This window comes from Coloeus monedula (genome assembly GCF_965178545.1).
Source record: "Coloeus monedula genome assembly, chromosome: 11".
NCBI lineage: Eukaryota > Metazoa > Chordata > Aves > Passeriformes > Corvidae > Coloeus > Coloeus monedula.
Genome location: NC_138791.1, coordinates 19,154,410 through 19,177,963, shown reverse-complemented (window position 1 = coordinate 19,177,963; position 23,554 = coordinate 19,154,410). Strand labels below are relative to the sequence as shown.

General features: G+C 43.1%; 1 protein-coding gene across 1 annotated transcript in view; it reads right to left on the bottom strand.

Moving 5' to 3' along the window:
- Positions 1-11,742: 11,742 nt before the first annotated feature.
- Positions 11,743-23,554, bottom strand: part of CNTN6 (contactin 6) — a gene marked incomplete at both ends in the record, with an annotated part of 98,730 nt that continues 86,918 nt past the window's right edge. The window contains 7 exons of the mRNA XM_082288498.1: positions 11,743-11,861; positions 12,559-12,727; positions 13,444-13,556; positions 17,018-17,204; positions 18,428-18,543; positions 19,054-19,288; positions 21,449-21,519. Of these exons, the coding sequence (XP_082144624.1) occupies positions 11,743-11,861; positions 12,559-12,727; positions 13,444-13,556; positions 17,018-17,204; positions 18,428-18,543; positions 19,054-19,288; positions 21,449-21,519 (1,010 nt within the window). The remainder of the gene's footprint in view (positions 11,862-12,558; positions 12,728-13,443; positions 13,557-17,017; positions 17,205-18,427; positions 18,544-19,053; positions 19,289-21,448; positions 21,520-23,554) is intronic.

Sequence of the window (23,554 nt, the reverse complement as noted above, 5' to 3'; positions counted from 1 at the left end):
AAGGCCAGGAGAATTGGATTTGGCCTGGAGAAGAGAAGCTCTGGAGTGACCTCATTGAGGCCTTCCAGTGCCTGAAGTGACAAGAAAGATGGAGAGAGATTATTGACAGGGGCCTGGAGTGACAGGACCCAGGGAATGGCTTCCCACAACAGAGAGTGGGTTTAGATGGGATACTGGGAAGGAATCCTTCCCTGGGAGGGTGGGCAGGCCCTGGCACAGGGTGCCCAGAGCAGCTGGGGCTGCCCCTGGATCCCTGGCAGTGCCCAAGGCCAGGCTGGACATTGGGGCTTGGAGCAGCCTGGGACAGTGGGAGGTGCCAGGGCCATGGCAGGGGTGGGATGGGATGGACTTTGAGGTCCCTTCCCAACCCAAACAATGCCACAATTCCATAATTTTAGAGTGTCCACTGGCTTAGCTTGAAGACTCTGGTTCCCCCATTTCTCTCATCTGCACTTTATACTCTCAGGGACAAATCCAGAACTAATGTTTGTGTGTTTTATTGAGTTCCCCTTTTCCTGTAAAGGTTTTATTTACTCCACTCCTGTCTCAATGCCACTTTGCTTCAGAAATTCTCCTCAACTTTGGCTTTTCTTGCAGCACAAAGGCAGCAGGAGAGCCCTTAAAGACATCATCAAAATCTTTATTTTCATGCCTTCCAAAGCCCCTGGAAATACAGATACTACACATCATTGTAAATAGCATTTCTCTTAATGCAATGATCTCGTTCTAATCTTCCAGTGGTGTGAATGTGCTTAGAGAGATAGATGCTAAATAAATTAAAATGAGCTAAGAGAAGATGCTTCATAACCCTAGAAATATTGCAGGCATTATTTAAAGCAGTTAATATTTTTACTGCCTCATGAATGCTAATCTCTGAGAAATCTCAGGTACCAAATATAGTTTTAATTCTCAATTTTAGTTCTCACAAACTGGAACTGTAAATTAATTTCAACACTATAAAAAGTAATAGAGAGGTTTATTTTCTTAAGCAATCTGCCTCATTCAGCTGCAGACTGGGTCTGAATTAATGGTCCTGGCATGCTGAATACAAAATTAGCGATAATGTGAAATGCACGTAATGATAATATCTGCTGCAAGAGTTACAGTGCTGGGGTCCAAATTTTTTCTTGTTAATCTACTCCATTACTACTAAAACACATGATACTGAGCATCCTCTCTGGCACTTGAGTGCTTTTATGAGGGCTTCTTTACAAAGAATGGCTCCTTTTGCAGGATCAGAGTAGCCCGAGCGTGCTTCATTCTTTTGGGAATGCTTTAATTGTAGAATTAAGGTCCCTGTTGTATTTCCATAATCCAGTGTCAGGAAAGATAAAACTTTGGAGAAGTCACTGGATGTGACTCCAAAGTTCAGTCTGGAGAAAGAAAAGGAGTTGTTAAACTCTTCTTTTACTGAGAAAAATTGGAAGGAACAGGGATCCACAACGAAGCCGCCTTGCAGCTCAAGGACAGCACCCACTTTCCCTGTCCCACAAGTTCCCTGGATTATAGACTGAGGGTTTATATGGATCTGCAGGAACATTCACAGAAATGTCAGGACAAAAGGTGAGAAGCAACCCAGAGGAATGCATGAGGGGGTTGAAAATGTGATCAGGAAAGGAAGGGAAGAGAATCAGAGGCTGTGGGAAGCACACGTGAAGAAAAAGTGGCTTCCAGTGATCCTGTTGTGCATGAGAAACCGAATAAAAACCTTTTTATTTCCTCTTTTATTTTATTCACTTTGTGTTTTATATTTCCTGCCAGTGATAGGGCACTGCCAAAGAGATTTAGTGCTTGGTTTCTCTCCCTAACAGGAGCAACTCACAAGGCTTGCTCTGTCCCTTGGCTCAGACCACGTTTATCAATGAGCTTTATGCAATCATGGGGTTTATCTCCATGCAGCTCTGACAGTGTCCAGGTGGGGTTGGGGGGGTTGGACCTGTGCAGACCTGGTGGAGGGGGTGGGATCAGGAGCCCAGATCGCCCCAGGGCAAGCTCAGCCCATGGTGCCTCCACCAGGCCCAGGGTTATTTGGAAGCTCTTCCAGCCAGGCTGTGAATCACTCTGTGCTTGTGGCATTAAACAAAACTCAAAGCAAATAGCAAAGCAAGAACAAACTTCTGCTCCAGTATTAAAGGTGAGATGCTTAACCTAAGAGTGTGAAGAGAATCCCAGAATCCCAGAATCACTGAGGCTGGAAAAGCCTTCCAGGATCATCCAGCCCAAGCTGTGCCCAATCCTTGAAGACTGAAAGCCACCTCCAGCCCTTCCTTGGGCACCTGCAGGGATGGGCACTCCAAACCTCCCTGGGCAGCCCCTGCCAAGGCCTGAGCACCCTTTCCATGGAGAAATTCCTCCTGATGTCCAACCTGAGCCTCCCCTGGCCCAGCCTGAGGCCGTTTCCCCTCGTCCCGTCCCTGTTCCCTGGGAGAAGAGACTGATCCCCACCTTCTTTTATTTTTTCTTGCTGTGGGAGGAGCTGATAGCCCAGAAAAAATCCAGGGACAGTGTTGGGGAGACTGGGCTGGAGGTGGGGACAGCTGCCTGGGGCAGTGGTGGCACCTTCTGCCTAGAACACAGTGGCTTCCAAAGGGTTTTATACCTTATGTGGTGAAAATGAAATATTTGGTGCTCAGCAGTGTTTATTTTGTTTTCTTTCCTTTGGACTAACGAGGCTGAGTCAGGAAACCATGCAGGGAAAATCAGTATGCAGAGTGCAAGCATCAATTTAAATCTACAAAGTTGCAGTGGGCTATATAAAGATTTATTAATCAAAACATTTGCAAAATATTGACTGTGCACGTACGTTGTGAGGCCTGAGAGATCATCTGCAAAGCAAAGCTTGAATTAATCACTTCTTCTCATCTGTTAATCTTTAAAGAATTAAAAAATTATGTAGCAGATATTTGTGGGTATTTTTCGAACTAATTTCATTCTCTACGTTCAAATTATTTCTACTCAACAGTTGTCGTGTAGAGGGAGGAAACAACAGCTCGGGGCAATCAGCCAAATTTTGGCTCCCAGAACAGGGGGTGTTTTGGGGGGGGTTATTCCTGGATCTTTCCCACCCTGAGGGGACAAGTCCAGAGCCCAAAAATCCTGAGGGACAAAACACAACCACAGCATCACACCAAGAGCATTTTGGTGCCTCTTTTGGCTTCAACAGCTCTGGGAAACACAGATCTGGGGAAATCTGGTTAGAAGGATTTGGCAGCACCCGTTCTCTGCAAAAATAGATGTATTACAAGGGAAAAACAGAAGGAAATGTGGTTTTTTTGGAGGAAAAACCCTCATGTTTTAGTATCCAACCAAAGAAAAGTTCCAATTTTTCTTTTTAAAATGGTGCTTTGTTTAGACTTTAAAGTTTAGACTTTAAAAAGTCTATCTTGAGTTAGCAAAATGCAAAATATTATTCAAAAGAAGTAATTAATTAATTGATAAATTAAAGAGGGTAGTGATAGGACAAGGGGGAATGGCTTTAAATTGACAGTGGGCAGGGATAGATGGGACATTGGGAAAGAATTGTTCCCTGTGAGCGTGGGGAGGTGCTGGGATGGAATTCCCAGAGAAGATGTGGCTGCCCCTGGATCCCTGGAACTGCCCAAGGCCAGGTTGGGAGCAGCCTGGGACAGTGGAAGGTGTCCCTGCCTATGGCAGGGGTGGGATAGGATGGGCTTGAAGGTCCCTCCCAACCAAACCATTTCCATTATGAAGTCAATGTTAAAATGGGAAAATTCTCTCGGCTAAAAAATGAGCAATGTTTAGGTTATTCAGAACCAGAAAAAACCCCCCAAAGCAGCCCAACAAAAAAGGAAAGCTGCAAAGGACTAAACCCCAAATTTTTTGGGCACCTCCATCTTGCCAGCTCTTTAAAACCATGAAGGCACCCAAATTTCTGCCTGAAAGTCTCTGTAAACCATTGCAGCTCTTCGGTTACCAGCAAATTGCTTTAATGAAGGCCTTGCCTGGAAAAACAGGAAAATGTGAGGGTGTTTTGGTGTCCACAGACCTCAAAAGCAGAGCCATAAAAGTCCAGTCTCTCTGATTAAGGCGACTGGGACAGAGATGTCCCTGCCAGTGCCTGCCTGGCTGGGAGCAGCCCATGGAAACACATTCAGCATCCTGCCCACTTTGAATGATGCTGAAAGCCTTGTCAGCCGCTGGATATTGCAGTGATTAAAACCCAATGCCGTAATTTGGGCTGGGCTCTTTAATTGTATGGAACGCCCAGGTAGGTGCCAGCACAGCCCAGAGTGGCTGTGAATCAATAAGTGCCAGCAGGCTTATTTTACTCCAAGTTGTGAAGTGCCACAAAGCAGCCCTGCTGTCATCGATGGCTTTAATTTAAAAAAGAAGAATCAATTTGTAGGGCTGGCATGATGGGGAGCAACGGCCATGATTGTATTTCAGATGTGCCTTTGAGTGGCTTTATGAAGATGTTTTATAAACAAGGTTTTAAAGTGCAAGGCAAGTTGTTATTTTATGTCCTCCAACAAGCAGTAAGTGAGAGAGCCAGGGCTGTATTTATAGCAGGATGGGTTTATGGAGGAAATCTTGCAGTGGCTGGAGGAAGGAATGCACATCTCCTAATGCAGAGGGAGGATCGGGAGCTCCTGCTTGGGAATGTGGTGCCAGAGATGAATTAGACAAATTATTCTGGGCCCTGGGCAGCAATGTCTGTGCTGTACCCTGCCTGCTAGTGCAGGAGCACTCCTGTGATTCCCCTTCTCAGGCAGAAATGTGGTGCTGTTTTCATTACACAGCTCTCTGTTTCCTGCCCCTCAAATATACACACCCACTTGGGAGTTTGCATGTACCTGTATTTCATATATCTGTAGGAAAGATCACTTACTTGCTAACCTTTAGTTTTATACTTTTATTCTGAATTTCCTTTTTGCTGAGTGCACTCAGCTCCCCTGTGTGGGCCAGCGTTGGAGGGGGTTGTGCCCCTCATTGCCCCAGGTGCCCAGAGCTGCATTCCTTCCTTGGGGACAGAAATTCCTCCTGAGCAGAAGCGTGGAAATGTAAATCCATAAACCCAGACTGTTCCCTGCCTTAAATCCATTGTTTGATGGAATCAACTTCATCTTTTGCCATAATTACAACAACAGAGCACAGCTCTCCTAACAGATAATTGTGATGCTTGGATGTTGGAAGAGAGGTGTGTGCATATTAAACAGGAGCAAAGGTTTATTTTATGAGTCAGACTTAAAGAGAAATTTTAAAAGCCTTGTGAAACTCAATGGTCTGGAAGAACTTTTCTATTAGAGAGTATTTCTGAACTGCAACAGTGTGGGTTTTCATGGATGTTCTCTGTAGAAGCTGTTTATTGATCTATATTAATTTTATTTTACATATTTCACCAGAAAATGCAAATATACAAACATGTAAAATATATAAAAATATAAATATAAAAAAAACCTATAAGTATCTATTAAAAATATATAAATACAGTAATACTGATTTGTAAACTGAAAGCAGCACAGATGACATGAAATAAAAGTATTTCATCCTCTAACCTGGGCGCTGGGATATTTGAAGGGCTGTGGGGAGGATGCAGCTCTGCACCCCAGTACTTGTTAAAAAGTGGAATTTCCTTGGCCTGGCGGAGCAATTCCACCAGGAGAGCAGCTCAGAGTGGCTGTGATTAACAGCCAGGTGCTGCAGGAGCACAGGGCTCTTCCCTCCTACTGGGAAAGCCTTGGAACAGCCAGGATCAGCAGCTGTTAGCTCCACTTTATGGCGCTGCAAAGCCACGAGGTGCTACAAGAAGCTCCAACTGCAGACAGCACCTGCCCTAAAACAGCAGGAAAAGCAACTCTCCATTCTCTGGGGAGACACCTTGAGCCCTTCCTAGGAGCCCACCCGAAACCCCCAGTGTCTGGGGAAGGGGACAGTGACATCAACTTTAGGAGCAGCTCTGAAAAACCCGTCCAGGCATTGAAGTGAGAAGAAGGAAGAGCAGGTCAATCCTCCTCCTCCAAATCCAAATGCCTGCCTGCCTTTTTACCATGCCAGCCTTCCAGCCTCTTGCCTGCCTAAGGCTGGGGGTTGGACTTAACTCAGGCAAGGTAATTCCAGAGGGGTTAAGCCTTGGAACTTCTTTCCTCCGCTTTGCAGCAGTGATTGTCTGCTACTTTTCTCTGCTGGAAGCAGGAATACAAAAAAAAGCACTTCTGGCTCAGCAAGTGGATGATTTTTATCAGCTCATTTTAGTCAATAAAGAAAGAAGTCAATCACTGCTGGAAAATAGCACTTTCCAGTGCTGTATAAACCTGGCCAGTAGAATTGCAGAATAAATCAATAACTGCATTAATCAATACGATGTAAACTGCTGATCTCTGTGGATAAATTGTACTGGTGTAAGAAGGCTTTTAAATAAATTCCAAACCCACTCAAACTGCACAGGCTTTAAATCTACTGAGGGCGCTGGGATCCGGGCAAGAGTTGTGCTGTTTCTCTTTAAAATCTCTGGGATAGCAGGGCTGCAGAGTAATGTAATTAAACATGGTCGTAGTGCTCCCACAGACTACTGCAGTGAGAGCTCCAGAAAAGATCTCTTCACTCAAATTTGCCAGAAAAAAGGGATTTCAGGGTCAATAGGGTGAGCAGGCTCTGGCACAGGGTGCCCAGAGCAGCTGGGGCTGCCCCTGGATCCCTGGCAGTGCCCAAGGCCAGGTTGGACATTGGGGCTTGGAGCAGCCTGGGATAGTGGGAGGTGTCCCTGCCCGTGGCAGGGGTGGCACTGGATGGGCTTTGAGGCCCCTCCCAACTGAACCCATTCCATGATTTCCATGATTCCTATTTCTGTGATTCTGAGAACAGGAAGGGGTGCACAGAGAAGGGAAGGCTCCTCTGCCACCACCTTATTTTACAGCCCCAAGAGCTGCAGGAGGTTTGGCCTCCATTTTCTGTAAAGCCCCACATTCAAGCATCTCAGTTTTTATTTTACCTCTTGCCATAACAGTAACCCAGTGCAAGGCTACTGGCAGGGCCTAGGGATGGTTTATAAGGGAAAAATGGGATTAGGCCTGAGGAGATGGGACCCAGGGAGCAGCAGAGGGGTTGGGGCAGAGGGGTGTGGCTGGGAATGTGGCTGGAAAAGCAGCACAAGGAGACAAGCAGGTACATAAATGAGGAAAGTTTCTGTTGGACACTTCACTGAAGGTGATCGGGAAAAAACAATTTTTAGGAGGTGACGGCCAAAGTGCAACAATTCCACCTATCTTATTGAACACACCTTACAAAAAACTTCTGCCCTTCTGGGATGCCTTAGCACTTCAGGATTATTCCAGCTCATTCCATAAAGATGACAAACATTTGTAGCTGGTTTTCAGTACTGAAATATATTGGTGTCTAGAAAATAGGCCAGGTAAAGAAACAATGCACAGCAGTATGATTAATATGACATTTTAATTGCTACCTCAGACATATTTTCAAGTAGTAAGTGCTAGGAACTGACAAAAGAAGTTCCTAATAAAAAAGCCTGGGTGATTTGAGCTATTTAGAGGCCCTCATTGTACCGTGCTGTCAAAATGTCCAACTGACCTTTCCTCATGGTAAATTTTTCCAAGGAAGATTTTATACAGGCTATTTTAATAGTGCTGATTCCCCACCCTCTCCCCCAGTTTTGGGATTAGATAATGGCCAGAGAGCGAGAAATGTCAAATCCTTACCTAGACTCTGGATTTGGCTGGGGGCACTCTGTGTGAAGTCTGTGGAACCTTATTTAAATTTTTAGGTGGATATTTCTGAATGCATCGTTTGCCATTATTTTACATTTTCAGATGGGAGCAATTCTGGAGGTGCTGTCCATTCCATAAATTCAGTCAGGAGCAGAAGGAGCATATGGAAAATAACTCAGCTCAGTGGAGGGAGGCTGGGCCACTCCTTGGCAGGAATAACGCACGGACAGCGGGGAGGGTCCTGCTCTACCTGCACCGGGGAGAGCTCATCATCCTTGTGGGAATAGCCCAGCAGTCCTCTGTGACTGCCACCAGCCCTCAATCTGCTCCATCCCAAGGCCAAAACATCCCTGGCAGTGCCCAAGGCCAGGTTGGACAGGGTTTGGAGCAGCCTGGGACAGTGGGAGGTGTCCCTGCCCGTGGCAGGGTTGGCACTGGATGACCTTAATGTGCCTTCCAACCCAAACTGTTCCAGGATTCTGCTCTTCCATGACATTGTGGCTACACCTACAGAGGCACTTGAAACCTCATTTTTAGGAGCACTGAGATGTAGCAGCCCTTAGGCACATCCAGGGCAAATTTGGGGGATGATATCTTGGAAATATCAGTGCTGGAGGGGAAGAAACACATTGGTTTATTCAAGTTCTGATGTCTTTTGTGTTCCCTGAGCAGACAGAAATCCATGGAGGGGGTCCAGAGGGAGCCAGGATCCCCTGACACCACCCACAACACCCCAGCGAGTCCCCAAACCTCTGTGAGCAGGTTAATTCCCTCCTCCACAGGGGCCCTGCAAATCACAGGGGGAAATTCTCTGCGACTGAGGCACAAGCAGATATTAATAAAATCTTTTTTGCACATTTACAACACATTTGTTCGTGAGTGTGATTTAGAGCTCGGTGTCAAGGCGTCACCAGGGCTGCATTCCAACGACCCACAGAAAACAGGGAGTTTCTGCACTCCAGGATAATGTTGATTTAGGGGCTGGTACAATAACACACATGGGCTCTTTTATTTCATTTCTTGGCATTCCTATTCAAAAATTGCCCTATAAAGAAGGGAGAAGACGTTAAATAAAGTTTAAATGCTCGTAAATCACAAAGAAACATTGTGCTTGGAGTGAGCGGAAACATTTGGAGAGGCTCAAAATTGCTTTTTTCATGGAGAAATATTTTGTTGATGTGTTAAATTCAAAATGAAAATCCCTGACTGTGAGTCTCTTTCATGTTTTGGTACTTTGCTTAGGTTATCAAAAGAAAATAGGTATTATTTTTCCAGCTATCTGAAAACTTTGGCTGGTCTGTGATTTTCTCTAAAATCTGCTAAGACTGGGCCCAAAATTCCCTTTACTGGGCACCTTTAAATGGGGTTTTTAATTCAGGTTCTTGGCTGTTAAAAATCAGGAGCACTGCAGAGTTTTTCTGTTGTTTTCATTTCAACTTCTGGTTTTAGGGGATTTATGCTGTTCCTATTTCCAAAGGTTTTCCTGCAACTCTGAGTGACAAAACTCTTTTTTGACCCTTTCTCTTTTCTTTTTAATGAAAGCTGCCAGCCATGTGAACTCTTTCCATTTCAGCATCAGCTGCTTTAATAACATTTTCACATGAAAAGAGCTGGACTTTCAGTGCTTTGGGCAGCTCAGACTCAATTCGTCCTGGTGAAACACCAAAAAAAGGACTGGGCAGCTGAAGGAGAGAAAATGAACCTGCACAAGTTCTGCACAAGTGATTTAGGGAGGATGGGAGGAGCTGCATTTAAAGTTTTTCTCCTTGAGGCTGCTTAGTTCTGCTCCTGAGGCAGAATATTCACCGTGGAAGCTCCATCTCCGAGGGAGCTCAGCAAGGGAACAGATTCACTGATATTCCTGGGATTCCTCAGTTGTCCCTTTTTTAAAAAGGGCTGATCCCATGGGAGTGGCAAGATGGAGAAATGCCGAGGTTAAAGAGCCTGATTTGGATCTTCTACAGTGAGAAAAGAGCATCGGTGCTGCACAGAAATGAGAAGAAATCTGCAGAAGTGATTCATTGCTTTCTTCCACCGCAAAGAAAAATGTTTTTACTTCATTAAGGCATTATCAGGATTTTTAATAGCACGTTCACTTCTTTCTAAAGCATTCTGCTCTTTTGAAAGCTGTGTTAAACCTCTTCCTAATAACTCCTGTGATTAGGAACTTTGTAGAAATCCCAGAGGACAGACTTCTAATAGTGGCATTTTATTTCCAGAGCCTCCCTGTAATTAAGCATCTCTCAGACCTTCTATTGAGCTCCAACTGCTCTGCAGAAAATCCCTTTTTGCTGGAATGAAAAGATGTTTTGGGTAAACTTAGCAAAGAATTCCATTTATGTTATGAAGTACAAGAATTTTAAGTTCAGTTTAATGAAGGGAAATAAAAAATATCCATTGCTTAATGGACACAAGAAGGTCTGGGAGTGACCAGAGGTGCTGTTGGAGACCTGCTGGGAAGGGATGATGCAAAAAGCTCTTTCAAAACCAAATAGGGGTGACCTCTATAAAATATTTTATTGAATTCAGTGTGGGGGTTATTGAACATTGCCAGCTGTAAGTGATCTTTAATGTCCCTTCCAGCCCAAACCATTCCACGATCCTGGGAGGTGATACTTGCTTGGACATCATTCTCTACCATGGGGCTTTGCAATGATTTTGTCATTTTGGAGTTTATTTTCTGCCAGCCCAGCCCGTGGGCTCTGTGAGGAATCAGAGAATCAGAGCAAGGTTTGGTTTGGGCAGGACCTTGAGGAGGGACCAAAGCTTTGGAGCTTCCTCTCTGAATCCATATTCCCGTGGATAACAGACACGGTGAATGTGTTCTTTGAAGGATTTTCATGCACACATGAGCTTCTTTTACTCATTCATGTGCTGACACATCCTCACCCCCATTCCAACAGTCCTCCTTTTAAAAATATTTGGGGTATTTGGTTATCTATGTAGTGAAAAATGTTTACAAAGAAGATACAACGTGGATCTGACAGTGGAGAAAAGAAAATAAACTTCAGAGCAAAGAGAGAAGGAAGAAAAGATTTCCCAGTTATGACATCAGGCAAGAAACACCTTTTATCAGCTGCAGTTCAAGCTGGCAGGAGCGTGGCTTCAAGTGTTGAGCTTCATCTCCTGACTTGAAAGCCAAACTCTGGTGTTTAATTTGTCATTCTGGGGACTCAGGAGACTGCAGGGCTTAATTAGCTGCTTTTATTTATATTTCAAGATGATGAAAATCAATGTTCTTCTCATTTACCTTCACGCCCAACCCAAAGATGAATCTTCACTTTCAAGCCACAGCAAAGAATAATGAAATCAGGAGAGACCAACTGATCCTGCTTAATGACAGATTTATTTCAATCTCCCTTAAGATATTCAGCTTCTCTGGAAGATTTTTTGATCAGAACAGTCCTTGCATGGAAAAGTCCTTTGAGAATAGGCAAAAAATCTGATGGTGTAAAAGGTGCTGCTTTTTCAGCTCTGGTTCAAGGCCTGCTGATGTCATTGAAAGTTTTTCCATGGAATTCCAGGAGTCTGTAGGACTCCTTTTATTTAAATTCCCCTTTTTCTGCAGAAAATAGCACAGGGCACTTCAAATAATGCATTTTATGACACCTCCTCTAATACAGACAAGTGCAAAAAGTAAACAAATAGCTTTTATTTAATTGAAAGTGGGGTTTCTTTTAACAGGTTACATTGAAGAACACAAGATAAATAATATCCACATCACAAGAGTTTTAAATCTCTTCTTCCCTCTGTGGTATCAGCTTAGCACAGGTTGACATTCCGTTAAACTGCTGTTCCAATAACAACTCCTTGGAAAAACATTGAGACCACCCACGTGCCAATCCCAAATTAGGTTTGGCACTGCTCCATTTAATTAATGCATGTTGATTTGATTTATCCATTCATTTCCAAGCCTGGTTTTAAAAATTCATGGAATACTGATACCTAATATTTTCTTAATGATAGACCACTTCTACCTCCCTCCCCCTCCCCAGTGTTGTTCTTTAGCAGGAATGGTGGTTATGGTGAGGAATTAAGATAAAATCTACATTTTTTATTTTTAAAAGTCCACAGCTGAGCATTGCTTGAACCAGCAAGGGAAAGAACTCAACAGCAGGATCCCAGATGTCAATGCATGATTTATCCTTTGGGATAATTTTACTGCTCCAGAGCTTAAACCTGTAAAAGTATAAACAGACAGAGGTAGATCTGTGTCAAAAATTAGTTTTTCTTTGCATTTTAGCTTAACAGCAATCTCTGTTCTATTTTCAAAATGAAACGTTATCCACAAATGTTATTTCCATTTATTTGTTTATTAAGATGCAGTGGCCATTCCATGGAGTAGGGTTTTGGATCAGCTCCCCACTCTTCCTGTGACCATCCTATTTGAGAGGATTTTGACTATTTGGTTGCAAAACTATTATAAATTTATATATTTTAATATATTTATGTTATAAAAATGCTCCCTTTCCCATGAATAATAAGTAATTTATGAAAGCAGAGGCTGCACCCTGGGCCACCCCACCCCAGCCATGGGTCAGGGCTGAGCCTCTCTGTCCCAGCAGCAGCTCCAGGGCAGATTTAGGTCCATGTTATGTGTGAGTTCTTTGACTTTCACAAGAAATCTGCTTCCTCTGTCCTTCCTTGAGCTCTGCAGGCCGGGGCAGTGGAGACCTGCACTAAAAACAAGGTGTGGAGCAAAATCTTCTTTAATGAATGTGAGAGTATAGGAGACGAACTTATGGGAGCCAGCACCAAAAAGCACCAGGAGGGAGGACACCTATGGCAAGGGAAAGGCTGGGAATCTGTTGTGCTTAGAGGCACAGATTTCTTCTTATGCAACAGCATTCAGAGGGGAAAAAAATCTCTCACTTACTCGATATTTTTGGAATCCTAATTTCCTCACTGCTGCTGCCATCGCCACCATCACTGACGGTTCTTATCTCGATGAGATAATCTTCTTCGAACGGGACCAGGAGTTCAGCTGAAGTGTTGTTTGTCTCCAGGATATGGGCTTTGCTGTGCCTGTTCTGTCTGTACAGAATCTAAGCAGAAGGGGATTGGGAAACAAGAGTTATTTCATTTAGTTTTAAGTTTTAATGGATTTTTGGGGGGGCTGAGAGATTCTTCTGTTGTGTCCCAAAGTTTTCTGAGCACTCTCAGCATCCTGCAGGGGATTAAAAGCAATTTAAAACAGGGGAATAAATTCTGTAGGATTTTGGTGTGGGTACCACAGCAGGTGGTTTCCTAGGACCCAAGAATAATCAAAGAATCCTGAACTGCAACCGAACTTTAAAATACATTTTTATTCCTCTAGAATGAGATTTATGGGAGTGCTTTTTAGTTCATTCACATAGATCTTTGTGTGAGTATCTTCCAGTCTCCGTTCTAAAGGTACATTTATGAATTGACAGAGAGTGAGAATGTTTAAATGTGGTTTATGACTGTCTTTAATGCTTAAAAAGCTATTCTCTACTTCTTCTATATATGTGAAACTCCTTCCCTGGAGATGTGAAAGCAAGATGTGTAAGTAAGATTACAAGGGGACAAGAAAAATCCAGGTTTGGGGACAGAGGGTCCCTGTGTTGGGATAATGAAGTCCTACTCTGAAGGAATATTTGCATAAACATCTGCCAACCATCCCAATAAATCCAGAAAACTCACCATTTTCCAGGTAATGAACACCTGCCTTTCTTCAATCTCTCTTTGCACCTCTATTGAAACCAAGATATCTGATTACTGAGGTAAAGAAATCACTTACTTTGTAGCCCAGCACCTCCGATTCATTCTCCATTGTTTTCACATGCTCCCAGTTCAGACAGATTTTGGAATTTGTCAGCTTCCAGGCAATATTTGCTGGAGGTTGACTTGGTGCTTTAAAAAAAGAAAAGATGATGATAATAATGAGATACAATTGAATATTAATTTTCATGGAGTAGCTGAAAGAGCTGCTGATATGGGAGCAGCAAACGCTTGGGTGATTCAAACCTAAAAGAGTAAAAAACCATTTTCCAGTCCGTCATTGCTCTGGTGTTAGTCAGAATAAAGATCTATTCATAGCACAGACCCTCTTGCTGTGAGACTTCATTTGCAAAATTAGGCACAGCCTGACACTGTCTGACAGTTCAAGTTATATTTGAGAGATTTTGTGGAAGGAAAATGTTGTTCCTCTCTGTATTTCCATGTCCTAGAGGATGTTTTGCTGTCTGGATCTCAGAAAAAGCTCAATCCGAGAGCAAACTACAGAAGCCACGATTTCCATCAGCCAGGACAGGTTACAAAGAGCTGCACATGAAAGTCTCCATGTGATGCACCATGAAACATTGTAGGATTTTAGAATTTCTCAGCACAATAGGCTGAGAGCAGCTTTTTCAAAGGCTTTTTATGCCTAAGTGCGAGGACTTTGAAAATTTGCCTACAAGTGACTGGAATCGAATCCCGTGTGAACATGTGAGGGTGGAACTGTGCCTTTGAACTGGAGCTCGGATTTAGGCCAGCACATTCCCTCCTGTTCCATGGCACGTCCTCCCAAGCCCTGCTGGGTGGTGGCACAGGAAAGAAGGATTGGAACAGAAGTAAAAAAAAGAGGAGAGATTTGGAGAAACACATTCCAGCCTGGACTTTAAATTGCTTAACTCTGGGATCCTTCTCTTCCCCCCTCTATGTTGGTGATTAATGGATGTCACTTGGAAGGAACAGTTGATTTGGTGACAATTCCTTTCATTTCCCACAGAGATAAAACAAATTGATGGGCCCTGCTGTTTCATATCCATCTGCCTCATGACTTTGGAGAAGTTGAATCCATCCCACTGGTAGGGATTGAGGTGTTGAAGGAGCTCCCAGGTGAATAGCCAGGGATGTCCTTCCATCAGCCACACTGTCAGTGTTGGAAAAGATTCATTTCATTATGAAGACATTTATCTACTCTCACATACATCAAACTGCAAATTTATTTAAATATGGCTTGAAAGCTCTTTGTTGCTTTCAGGAAATATTTTATATAAGGAATTGGATAACAAAAACAGTCACAAGAGGCAAAGGATGTCAAATACTTCATTGGCTGTGCACTCTGAAGAGGTTTGAAATCACTCAGAAATGGGTGAATTACTGCCTTGTCCATAACTTTTTGAGATAGAAACTTAAAGCCATCTTAACTCATGATCTTGAGTCTGAAAAAACACCACAGGAGGATCTGTAAAACAAAATTATCTGGGTTTTTTTTTTTCAACCAAAAACTGGAATAAGCGGCAACAGCACTTTCCCAAATCCATAGGAATATCTGCAAGCAAAAATAAAGAGTTCCAGGTCTAAGACTGGCAGATTATTTCCTCAATTAATTTCTTGTAATCAACGCTGTCAAGAATAACAGAAATCCCAAATATCTGCTTAAGTTTGTTGAGATGCTGATGTTATTGTCATGGCTTAGGTAACACCTGGCTTTGTTGCTGTACTGAGCTGAGGTTTACCCATGCAAGTATTTCTAATATCTATCTGTAATATTGATGGATTCCATGTGTATATGTATTTATTTGTAAGGGAAAAAGAAGAGGAAAAGGAAGAAGAAGAGGAAAAGGAAAAGGGAAAGGGAAAGGGAAAGGGAAAGGGAAAGGAAAAGGAAAAGGAAAAAAAAGGAAAAGGAAAAAAAAGGAAAAGGAAAAGGAAAAGGAAAAGGAAAAGGAAAAGGAAAAGGAAAAGGAAAAGGAAAAGGAAAAGGAAAAGGAAAAGGGAGGAAATGGAAGAGGGAAGGGAAGTGGAAGAGGAAATAGGAAGAGGGAAATAGGAAGGGGAAGGGGAAATGGAAGACGAAATGGAAGAGGAAGAGGAAGGGGAAAACAAATTCCTAAAATCCATGCCATGTAGTTAAAGAAGCAAAAGAGAACTCCTCATGGAGCCATGTCCATGGTTTGAGGACATCAATTCCACCTCCCTAAGTACTTTTAACTTAAACCAGGATGCCACCTTAGACCTTACATGGATCTTAGAGAAGCACATTTCAATCAGAATTGCACCTCTTTGGCAGAAGGAGCATTTCAGCTCTGCTGAGTCCCTGCAATAATGGGATGAGCAGGACACTGCAGGAATGCTGGATGCTGAGCAGGAAGACAGAGCTATTACTTTGGAACTCCATCTCCTGCTCCAGATGCACATTGTTTATATTCTCTTGACATATTATCTCTTCTCATATTGCAAGTGCTTGCATCTTCCACAGACAGAGCTTGAAATTTTAATCTATATATTTAAATATTAAAAAGGTTATTTTGACTTTAATTTTTAAATGAGCCATTAGCACAACCCTGAATTTGACAGAAGATAAAGCTGATGTAAAACAAAAGCAAATTTATTCCTTCTATGTTTTGTCATTTGACTGCCATGTCTTTAACTTGTCTTTCATACAGATGTACATAGGAATAGAGGGAAAAATTCCCAGAGATGAATTTCTTTTCCATTGAAAAATGGACTGTGAGAAAAGTCACAGAATGATAGAATGGTTTGGGTTGGAAAAGCACTTAAATTTCATTTCACTCAACCCCCTGCCATGGTCACGGACACCTTCTACTGCCCCAGGTTTCTCTAAGCCCCACCCAACCTGGTCTTGGACACTTGCAGGGATGGGTCCTGTTTGAGCCCTTCAGAAATATCTTTTCTGGCTTTATTTTTGATTGTTTTATTTACATTAAATATTGGTTTTGTGGCAATTAAAAGTCAATTCATTCTACCAGTTGTTCCTATCTTGCACTTGGAGCAATGGTATGGAACAGCACAGAGACAAGAGGAAAACTGGTGAAACTTGGGAGAAATATTCCCCTTTTATTGTAAAGTGCTGATCAGTAATTTACTGGGAAAATATAGTCCAAGGAAACAAAACAGCAGAGGGCTTTACTTTTAGTATTAAATAAAAAAATTAATGACTAAATTGCAATGATATCAATGCATCATTCTGCCCTCCACAGTGCAAAGTTTAGAGGTCTCAAAACCCCTCTGTATTTGGTGCATTCAGCAGTTTTCTTTAAAACCCCCAAACCATCACATCCTCACTCCAAAATCTCTCGTTTGACCTGTGGAACATCCTTCCTTTATTGACTCTGTATCTCCCTGAAATCCCCTGAAAGCAAGGGGGCTGCTATTCCAAGGAAAACAGAAATCCTTCCTCGTGGGCACTGATTTGGGACAAGAGGAAACTTCTTAGCCTCAGATTTTGTTTTGTGATTTATGAAGCAATTTAGGATTTCGTTTTCTTTGCTGTTGAAGCGTTTGGCAGCGATGAGTCACAGTGAGCTGGAATGTGCCTGTCCCAGGTGGGAATATGGGACACTTGTACCAAATCCAGTACTCACGGGATTTTTTGGTGGTGACGTTCACCGGGGTGCTGGAGGGCCCTGTCCCCGCAGTGTTGTAGGCTCGGACTGTTGCAAAATACACCGTGTTAGCTCTCAGTCCTGTGATGTTTTTGGCTGTCACATTCCCACTGACTCTGACCTTCCCAGCTGTGCTTTCCTTGGGATCATCTGTCCAGTATAAAACCTGAAAAGCGAGGACAAAGAACAGGCAATTCATTGTTTTCCAGCAATTAGAGGCTTGGCTGGGAAGCAGACATGCTGACAAGGAAGATTTCGAGGAATACAGGATTTTTTGTACTCCAATCTAGCAGGATGTAAACCCAGGCATGAATATTTATAGGGAAGCAATAACATTTCAGAGACTGAATCCCAATTAAGGAACTAAATGAAATCCTTAAATTTACAGATGTCCAGAAGGAAACCTTTGATAAGGTGAGAAATGATAAAAGCTTTGTTGGTTTTATGGTTGAACACAAGGAGAGAAAACCTTAAGAGATACAAAAGAACATTTATCTCAATCATCTAAGAGGTTTTTAATTATTTTGTGTCCTGGCTGTAGTTTTGATACAGTGACACATATTTAGACCTGTTTTTTTTTTCAGTGCATAATTGATTTAGGAGGGTTTGTGGACTGTACATGACTCTCATTAACTTCATTTATACATTGCAATGATAGGACAGAATTTAAAGTATTATTGACTTTTTTTCCTCTTATTTACAAATTAAAAAAAAAAAAAAAGAAAGAAGAAGAAAAAAGAAATTGCTTCGCTGTGCAAGTAAAATACCCAAGAATCATATCTGACATTGCTTAAACATAAAATCACAGAATCATTTAGGTTGGAAAAGATCTTTAAGATCATCAAGTCCAACCATTAACTCAGCACCGCCAAGTCCAGCACTAAACCATGTCCCCAAGTGCCACATCCACACAACTTTTAAATCCCTCCAGGGATGGGGATGCCACCACTGCCCTCTTCAAAAGTTTGAGTTAATGGTTGGATTTGATGTTCTTAAAGATCTTTTCCAACCTAAATGATTTTATGATTCTAAGAGGAGGGAGAAGTTAAAAGCCTTTCAGTGCACCACAGCACAAGCTCTGGGTAGCAGTGGAGGACATTTATCGTGCCCTGTCCTTTAAGAAGTGCCACGTGTGCCTGGCCCCAAATCTGAGCACAAAAAGCCTGGGACAGAGCTGCGGTTCTAGGCTGTAAATCTGCCTGATCATCTCCGGTGAGATGTTGTTAATGAGAGTCAGGGGAAGAGCTCCACGCTCTGTTGACTTGGAAGCAACAGTTTGTTGATTGGGAGGAGGAGCAACAGGATTCTGGACAGGAAAGGGACACCTTCAAGGTGTAAGAGCCCCATATCCAGTAGCCTAGCCCCTCACCCCATAGCCCAGCCCCTCACCTCGTAGCCCAGCACCCTGCCCGTGTGCCGGTTCCAGGGGATGGGCAGCCAGGACACCTCCACGGCCGCCGCCGACACGCTCAGCGCCGAGGCTCCCGCCGGGGCCATCTGCGGCTCTGGGACACAGGAAAACACAGCTGCTGGGACATGGCTGTGGTCAAAGAGACAGTGCAAGGGGAGGAGATGCTGGGGGGAGCAGCAGGAAGAGCCCCTGCTGTAACCATGAGCTTTACTCTCCACTTCTGGTGGAACTTCAGCAAAACCTTTCAAAATTGATCATTTCCTGTCTTCTAGGGCAGATTTTTAGAGACTGGCTGCACTGAGTGGTCTGAAAATCCAAACCCTCTGAGAGCTACACCTTTGAGTGTCTCCCAGTTTTCCCAACACACTCAGCAGGAGCACCTTGAGGACAAATTAGTTGAAACAGGCCCTCTACTGAAAATCATTCTGAAAATCCACCCCTTGTCATTTTTACTTCAGCGTCCCACCTCCTGCCTCATGTCTGTTATAAATACTCAATGAGCAGGTTTGAGCAGGGTCCTTAATACCCCTGTGAGGTCTGCCTGATCATATCTGGGACCTGTTGCTGCTGCACACCCATTACTACTAAGAGTAACTTGTGTTACCATCCTCTCCCGAGTAGACGATGGAAATGGAGCTCAGGGTCCCTTCTCCCTCGTTGTTGTAGACACCAACTTTCACCTCGAAAGGAGAGAGGGGTGTGATACTCTCATTCCTATAAACATATTTGCTGGATTCCACCGAGGCCACCACAGCTTTGGTCCAGGTTGTTGAGCCAAGGGGACGGAGCATGACGATGTAGCCAAAACCTTCCCCATTTTGGAGTTCTTCTGACACTGGCTGTGGTGACAAGGCAGTCAACAAAGATTTGCATGTATCTACTGTTTTAACTGAATCTTCATTCCCTGACTATATTTTAGTGGTATTGATTTAGTTGGCTGTGCCTTGGAGAAGATAATAATGTTTGCCCCATCTGTCAATGTAATACTGAAATAAAAATCAAAACAATAAATCTATTGGGGCAATCAATTTAGAAACAAAAGATCTGATGAGCTCCATTAAAGTTGTCTCTTTCAAGCATGAAGTTTGCAAAATTAAAAAGCATTTCATTCAGTACAAGTTGTAGCTTGTAGATTTTTTTCCCCCCAAGGGGCATAGGAATGCTAATTTTAAAGAAATGATTTTAAAGGAAAAAAAGAGTTGGGAAAGAACAAATGTATACAAAGAAATGTGTGTCAGTTGTATAATTGCCTGCCTGTGAGTACAGTACTGATGTATTTTCTTTTAGCAAAGAGAAAGCCTCGAGTGCATGACCATATTCTTATTTAAGTTTTCAGAACAGAAATGTTCCAGCAAGTCAACATGGCAAAATTGATGTTTCTACTAATAAAATCTCATGTCAAGATACATATGAAAGGCTCAAACTGAAAAGGCAATTACAGCAACACCGTGTCCAGCATGAAGTTTGGTTTTTCACGAGATAAAAATACTTCCACGTTGGCTTCTCAAAGCAAGAGGACATTTATGAAACAAAACCAGGATTAAATGGAAGAAGGAAGTGTTTCTCAGTAAAACTGCATTTATTTCGGATACTTGCATCAAAGGAAGGGGCATGGAAAAGCAGGCATGGAAAATGGTGCAAAAAGGCAGAAATAGGGTCAGGACCTGAGTCCTGGCTCCAGCCTCTTCTGCAAACTCTTGGGAGCACAAACAATGTGAGATGATGGGGGAAAACGTGGAAGCACCTCAGAAGATTTCAGGGCACTTATGTTGTTATTTTCATCATAAATTCCTTCTAATTCTAATAATAAAAATAATGATAATAAGCCTCCCCTAGCATTTATAACATGTCTTTCCTTGAGTGTTTTAAAAACATTAATTCCCCAATATTCCCCTTTTCATCTCTTTTCCCATCCTGAGAGAGTTAAATGTGAGGGATGGTGGCTCACTGGGGATTTATAACAGTTCAAGCTACTTTCTAGAGCATTTAATTTGTTTTTGAGGCTTCTGTGACCTCAGATTTAATCAAGACATTTAGTGAGTTCATCACAGAAAGCTGCAGAGTTGTGTTCAGAGTTGTTAGCTGGCCATAATTAGGATTTCTTCTGACTGTTTTTCAGGACACACTACGGAGTCCAACGGGATAATTTGATTGAGATCGCTCAGGTTGTTTTCAATTTTCATGTTCTTCTGCTAACAAAGAGGAGACCAGCAGAGGAGAAAATGAAACAAAAGAGTGAAAGGTGCAGATGGAGGAAAACTTAGTTCAGGCAAAGTGGAATTTTGCTCTGTTTGCAGCACAGGAAGGGGAAAACATCAGCGGTGTTATTTAACTACTGGGGATTTTTTTTATTTCTCTTGATCTGATTTTTGACATTTTGACCAAGGAGCTGCCCCATCACTTCCCAGGTTTTGCCAGAGGCTCCATGCCTTTATCCCAGTGCCTGTGGGAAGCTGCTGGGAGGCTGGAAGAGGAGGCTCCTTCCTACAGCACTCACTTTCTACTCTCTGAAATGACCTGCACTCACCCTTTGCAACTTGTCTGGTATTAACTGCTCTGAAAATGTGTATTCTCTGCTCTCGCTGGAGTGCTGGAGAATTAAAGGGCTCATCTCCTTTAACGCATAATAGGATATGTCTTGTCAGCACAGTGTTCCAGAATGGGGAACATGTAAACAAAAGTAGGAAAAATGTAAATGCAGAAAATGGCCAAGCAGATTAGTGTGTTAAGCACCTCCTGTACAATGGAGATAAGAGGGTTATACAGACTTCTAAACATCTTTACAACATGCCTCTTAAACTGTTTATTTTTGTAAATTGTTCCTTATAACACAGCAAACTTGCTGTATATCTTACAGGCTGCTTGCTCTCCTCATCCAGGGTGAAATCCAGGCTCCACCAAAGACAGTGACCGAAAGCCTTTGGATTTCAGCAGGGCTGTGATTTCACCCATGGATTCGTCCCCATTAGACAGCTGAGGTTAATTGAGCTAAGAGTTACCTCCCATGTGATGACCAGCTCGGAGCGGCCCCCTCCTCCTCCACTGATGTTCGTTGGTGCCACCACAGGAACTGGAGAAGAAAAGATGCTGGTGTTTGCAGCTGGTTCCCCAAGGCTCAGTCCTGGGGCCAGTCCTGTTTAATGTCTTTGTGGATGGTCTGGACAAAGGGATCGGAAGTTCAGAGGAAGTTCAGAGAGGACACTAAGTTGGGTGGGAGTGTGGTTCTGCTGGAAGGCTCTGCAGAAGGATCTGGGCAGGCTGGATCCATGGGCTGGGGCCAGTGGTGTGGGATTCAACAAGGTGAAGTGCAGGGTACTGCTCTTGGGTCACAACAGCCACATGGTGAGCTCCAGGATGGGGAAGAGTGGTTGGAAAGTGGCCCAGCAGAAAAGGGCCTGGGGTCGGTGGTGACAGCAGCTGAACATGAGCCCAGGTGGCCATGAAGGCCAAGGTCACCTGGCCTGGATCAGCAATAATGTGGCCACAGGACCCAGGAAGTGGTTGTCCCTCTGCACTGGGCACTGCTGAGGCCACACCTCGAGTGCTGTGTCCAGTTCTGGACAAGGTGGTCATCAGCCAAAGGCTGGGCTTGATTACCTTGGAGGCCTTTCCAAATGGATGATCAGAGCATTTCCTACCTCACCTGCAGCTATTCCGCCTGTCAACAGGTAGAACAGGGATTACACTGCACAGCAGCCTGTTTGAAATTAACTGAAATGATGTTTACACGTTTTCTAAGGCTGAAGCCTCAGATGCGTTTGATACATGAGTACCCTGGTTCAAAAAATTAATTAAAGAACTAGGAGCATCAAGTATCTGACATTATTATGCCTCATCAACTAATTGGCAAAATGATGTTCCATTCAGACTGTAGCTGCAACACTACTGATTTACTAATTATGCATTTGTTCAGTAAACATGTTGTTGGAGCAATATATTAATTTTTTTAATTGGTTGTATGTTTTTCTTAGCAAATTCAAAACTCGCAATTTGCTTTTCTCCTTCTCCCAAGACTGCAAGTGTCCAAAAGTTGGTTGATTAGGGTTGGGTTTCTCCAGCATTCCCCAGGTGTGTGGCACCAGAGGTACAGGACTGAGATCAGGGAACTTTGTTGAGGCTGAAGGGGCTCATGGTGGAGAGGCAAAGAAAATATCAGCATTTCCTTCCTCTTGCTTTATATTTCTTCTTTAAAGTCTCTGCCAACCCAAACCATTCAATGATTCTGCCATATCATATTCTTTTTCAGCTGCTAGGGAAGTATAAGAGAAGAGGACATCCCTGGAATGGGCAGAGACAGGAACCCTCTACAGGACATTTGGACTGGCGCATCTCTGAACCCTTTCTTTAGAAATTTCAAGATTGTTTTGTCATTGTCTTCTTTCGGCTCTCACTGTCTGAAAAGCTGATGTGTAGGGTGAGAAATAGGTGGGGTATTTGCATCTCAGAAGGTTTTTTCAGAGATTTTGGGCAAGTTTTGACATATCTGGTTGTCCTTCCCATTGATAAATGCATTAGCCCAGCTCCAGGGGTGGCAATAAAAGCAACAGTGCTTAAGTTCACAGAAATTAAAGTCAACTCATTATCATTTACAGATTCCAGTCCATGTATAAATCTTTATCTGCTTTCATCCTCTAGAAACGGGAGGAGTTGCAGGATAATTTTGCTGTGCAGCCATAAAAGTGAGTGCAAGTGCAAACAGCCCGGCTCTCCTGGAGGGTTTTGCAGAGCTGTTCATTTTTGTCACTCACAATCAATGTCTTTGGGCACATCAGAGGCAAATAATTTCAGACTAACAAGAACTGCATGGAAATGGCAAAACAAACTTTCAAGCCTGGTGTTTCACTGTTTCATGAACCAACTGATGCTCAATTAGCTCATGTGTTAAATGTGTTCAGTACTTACTACATTTGCACAGGGTAAATTTTGTGCTGCTGCTCAGAAGAGCTTCAGCTGGGTCAGAGTTGAGAAACAGATGAAAATTTACAGCTGAGTGCACCAACAGAGGCTCAATTAATTCTCAGCTCCATTTTAATGAAAAGAACAGTGGCTCATTTGCATCCACAAACCTACTAATGCTCATATTTCAGCTGGCAAAATAGTTATTA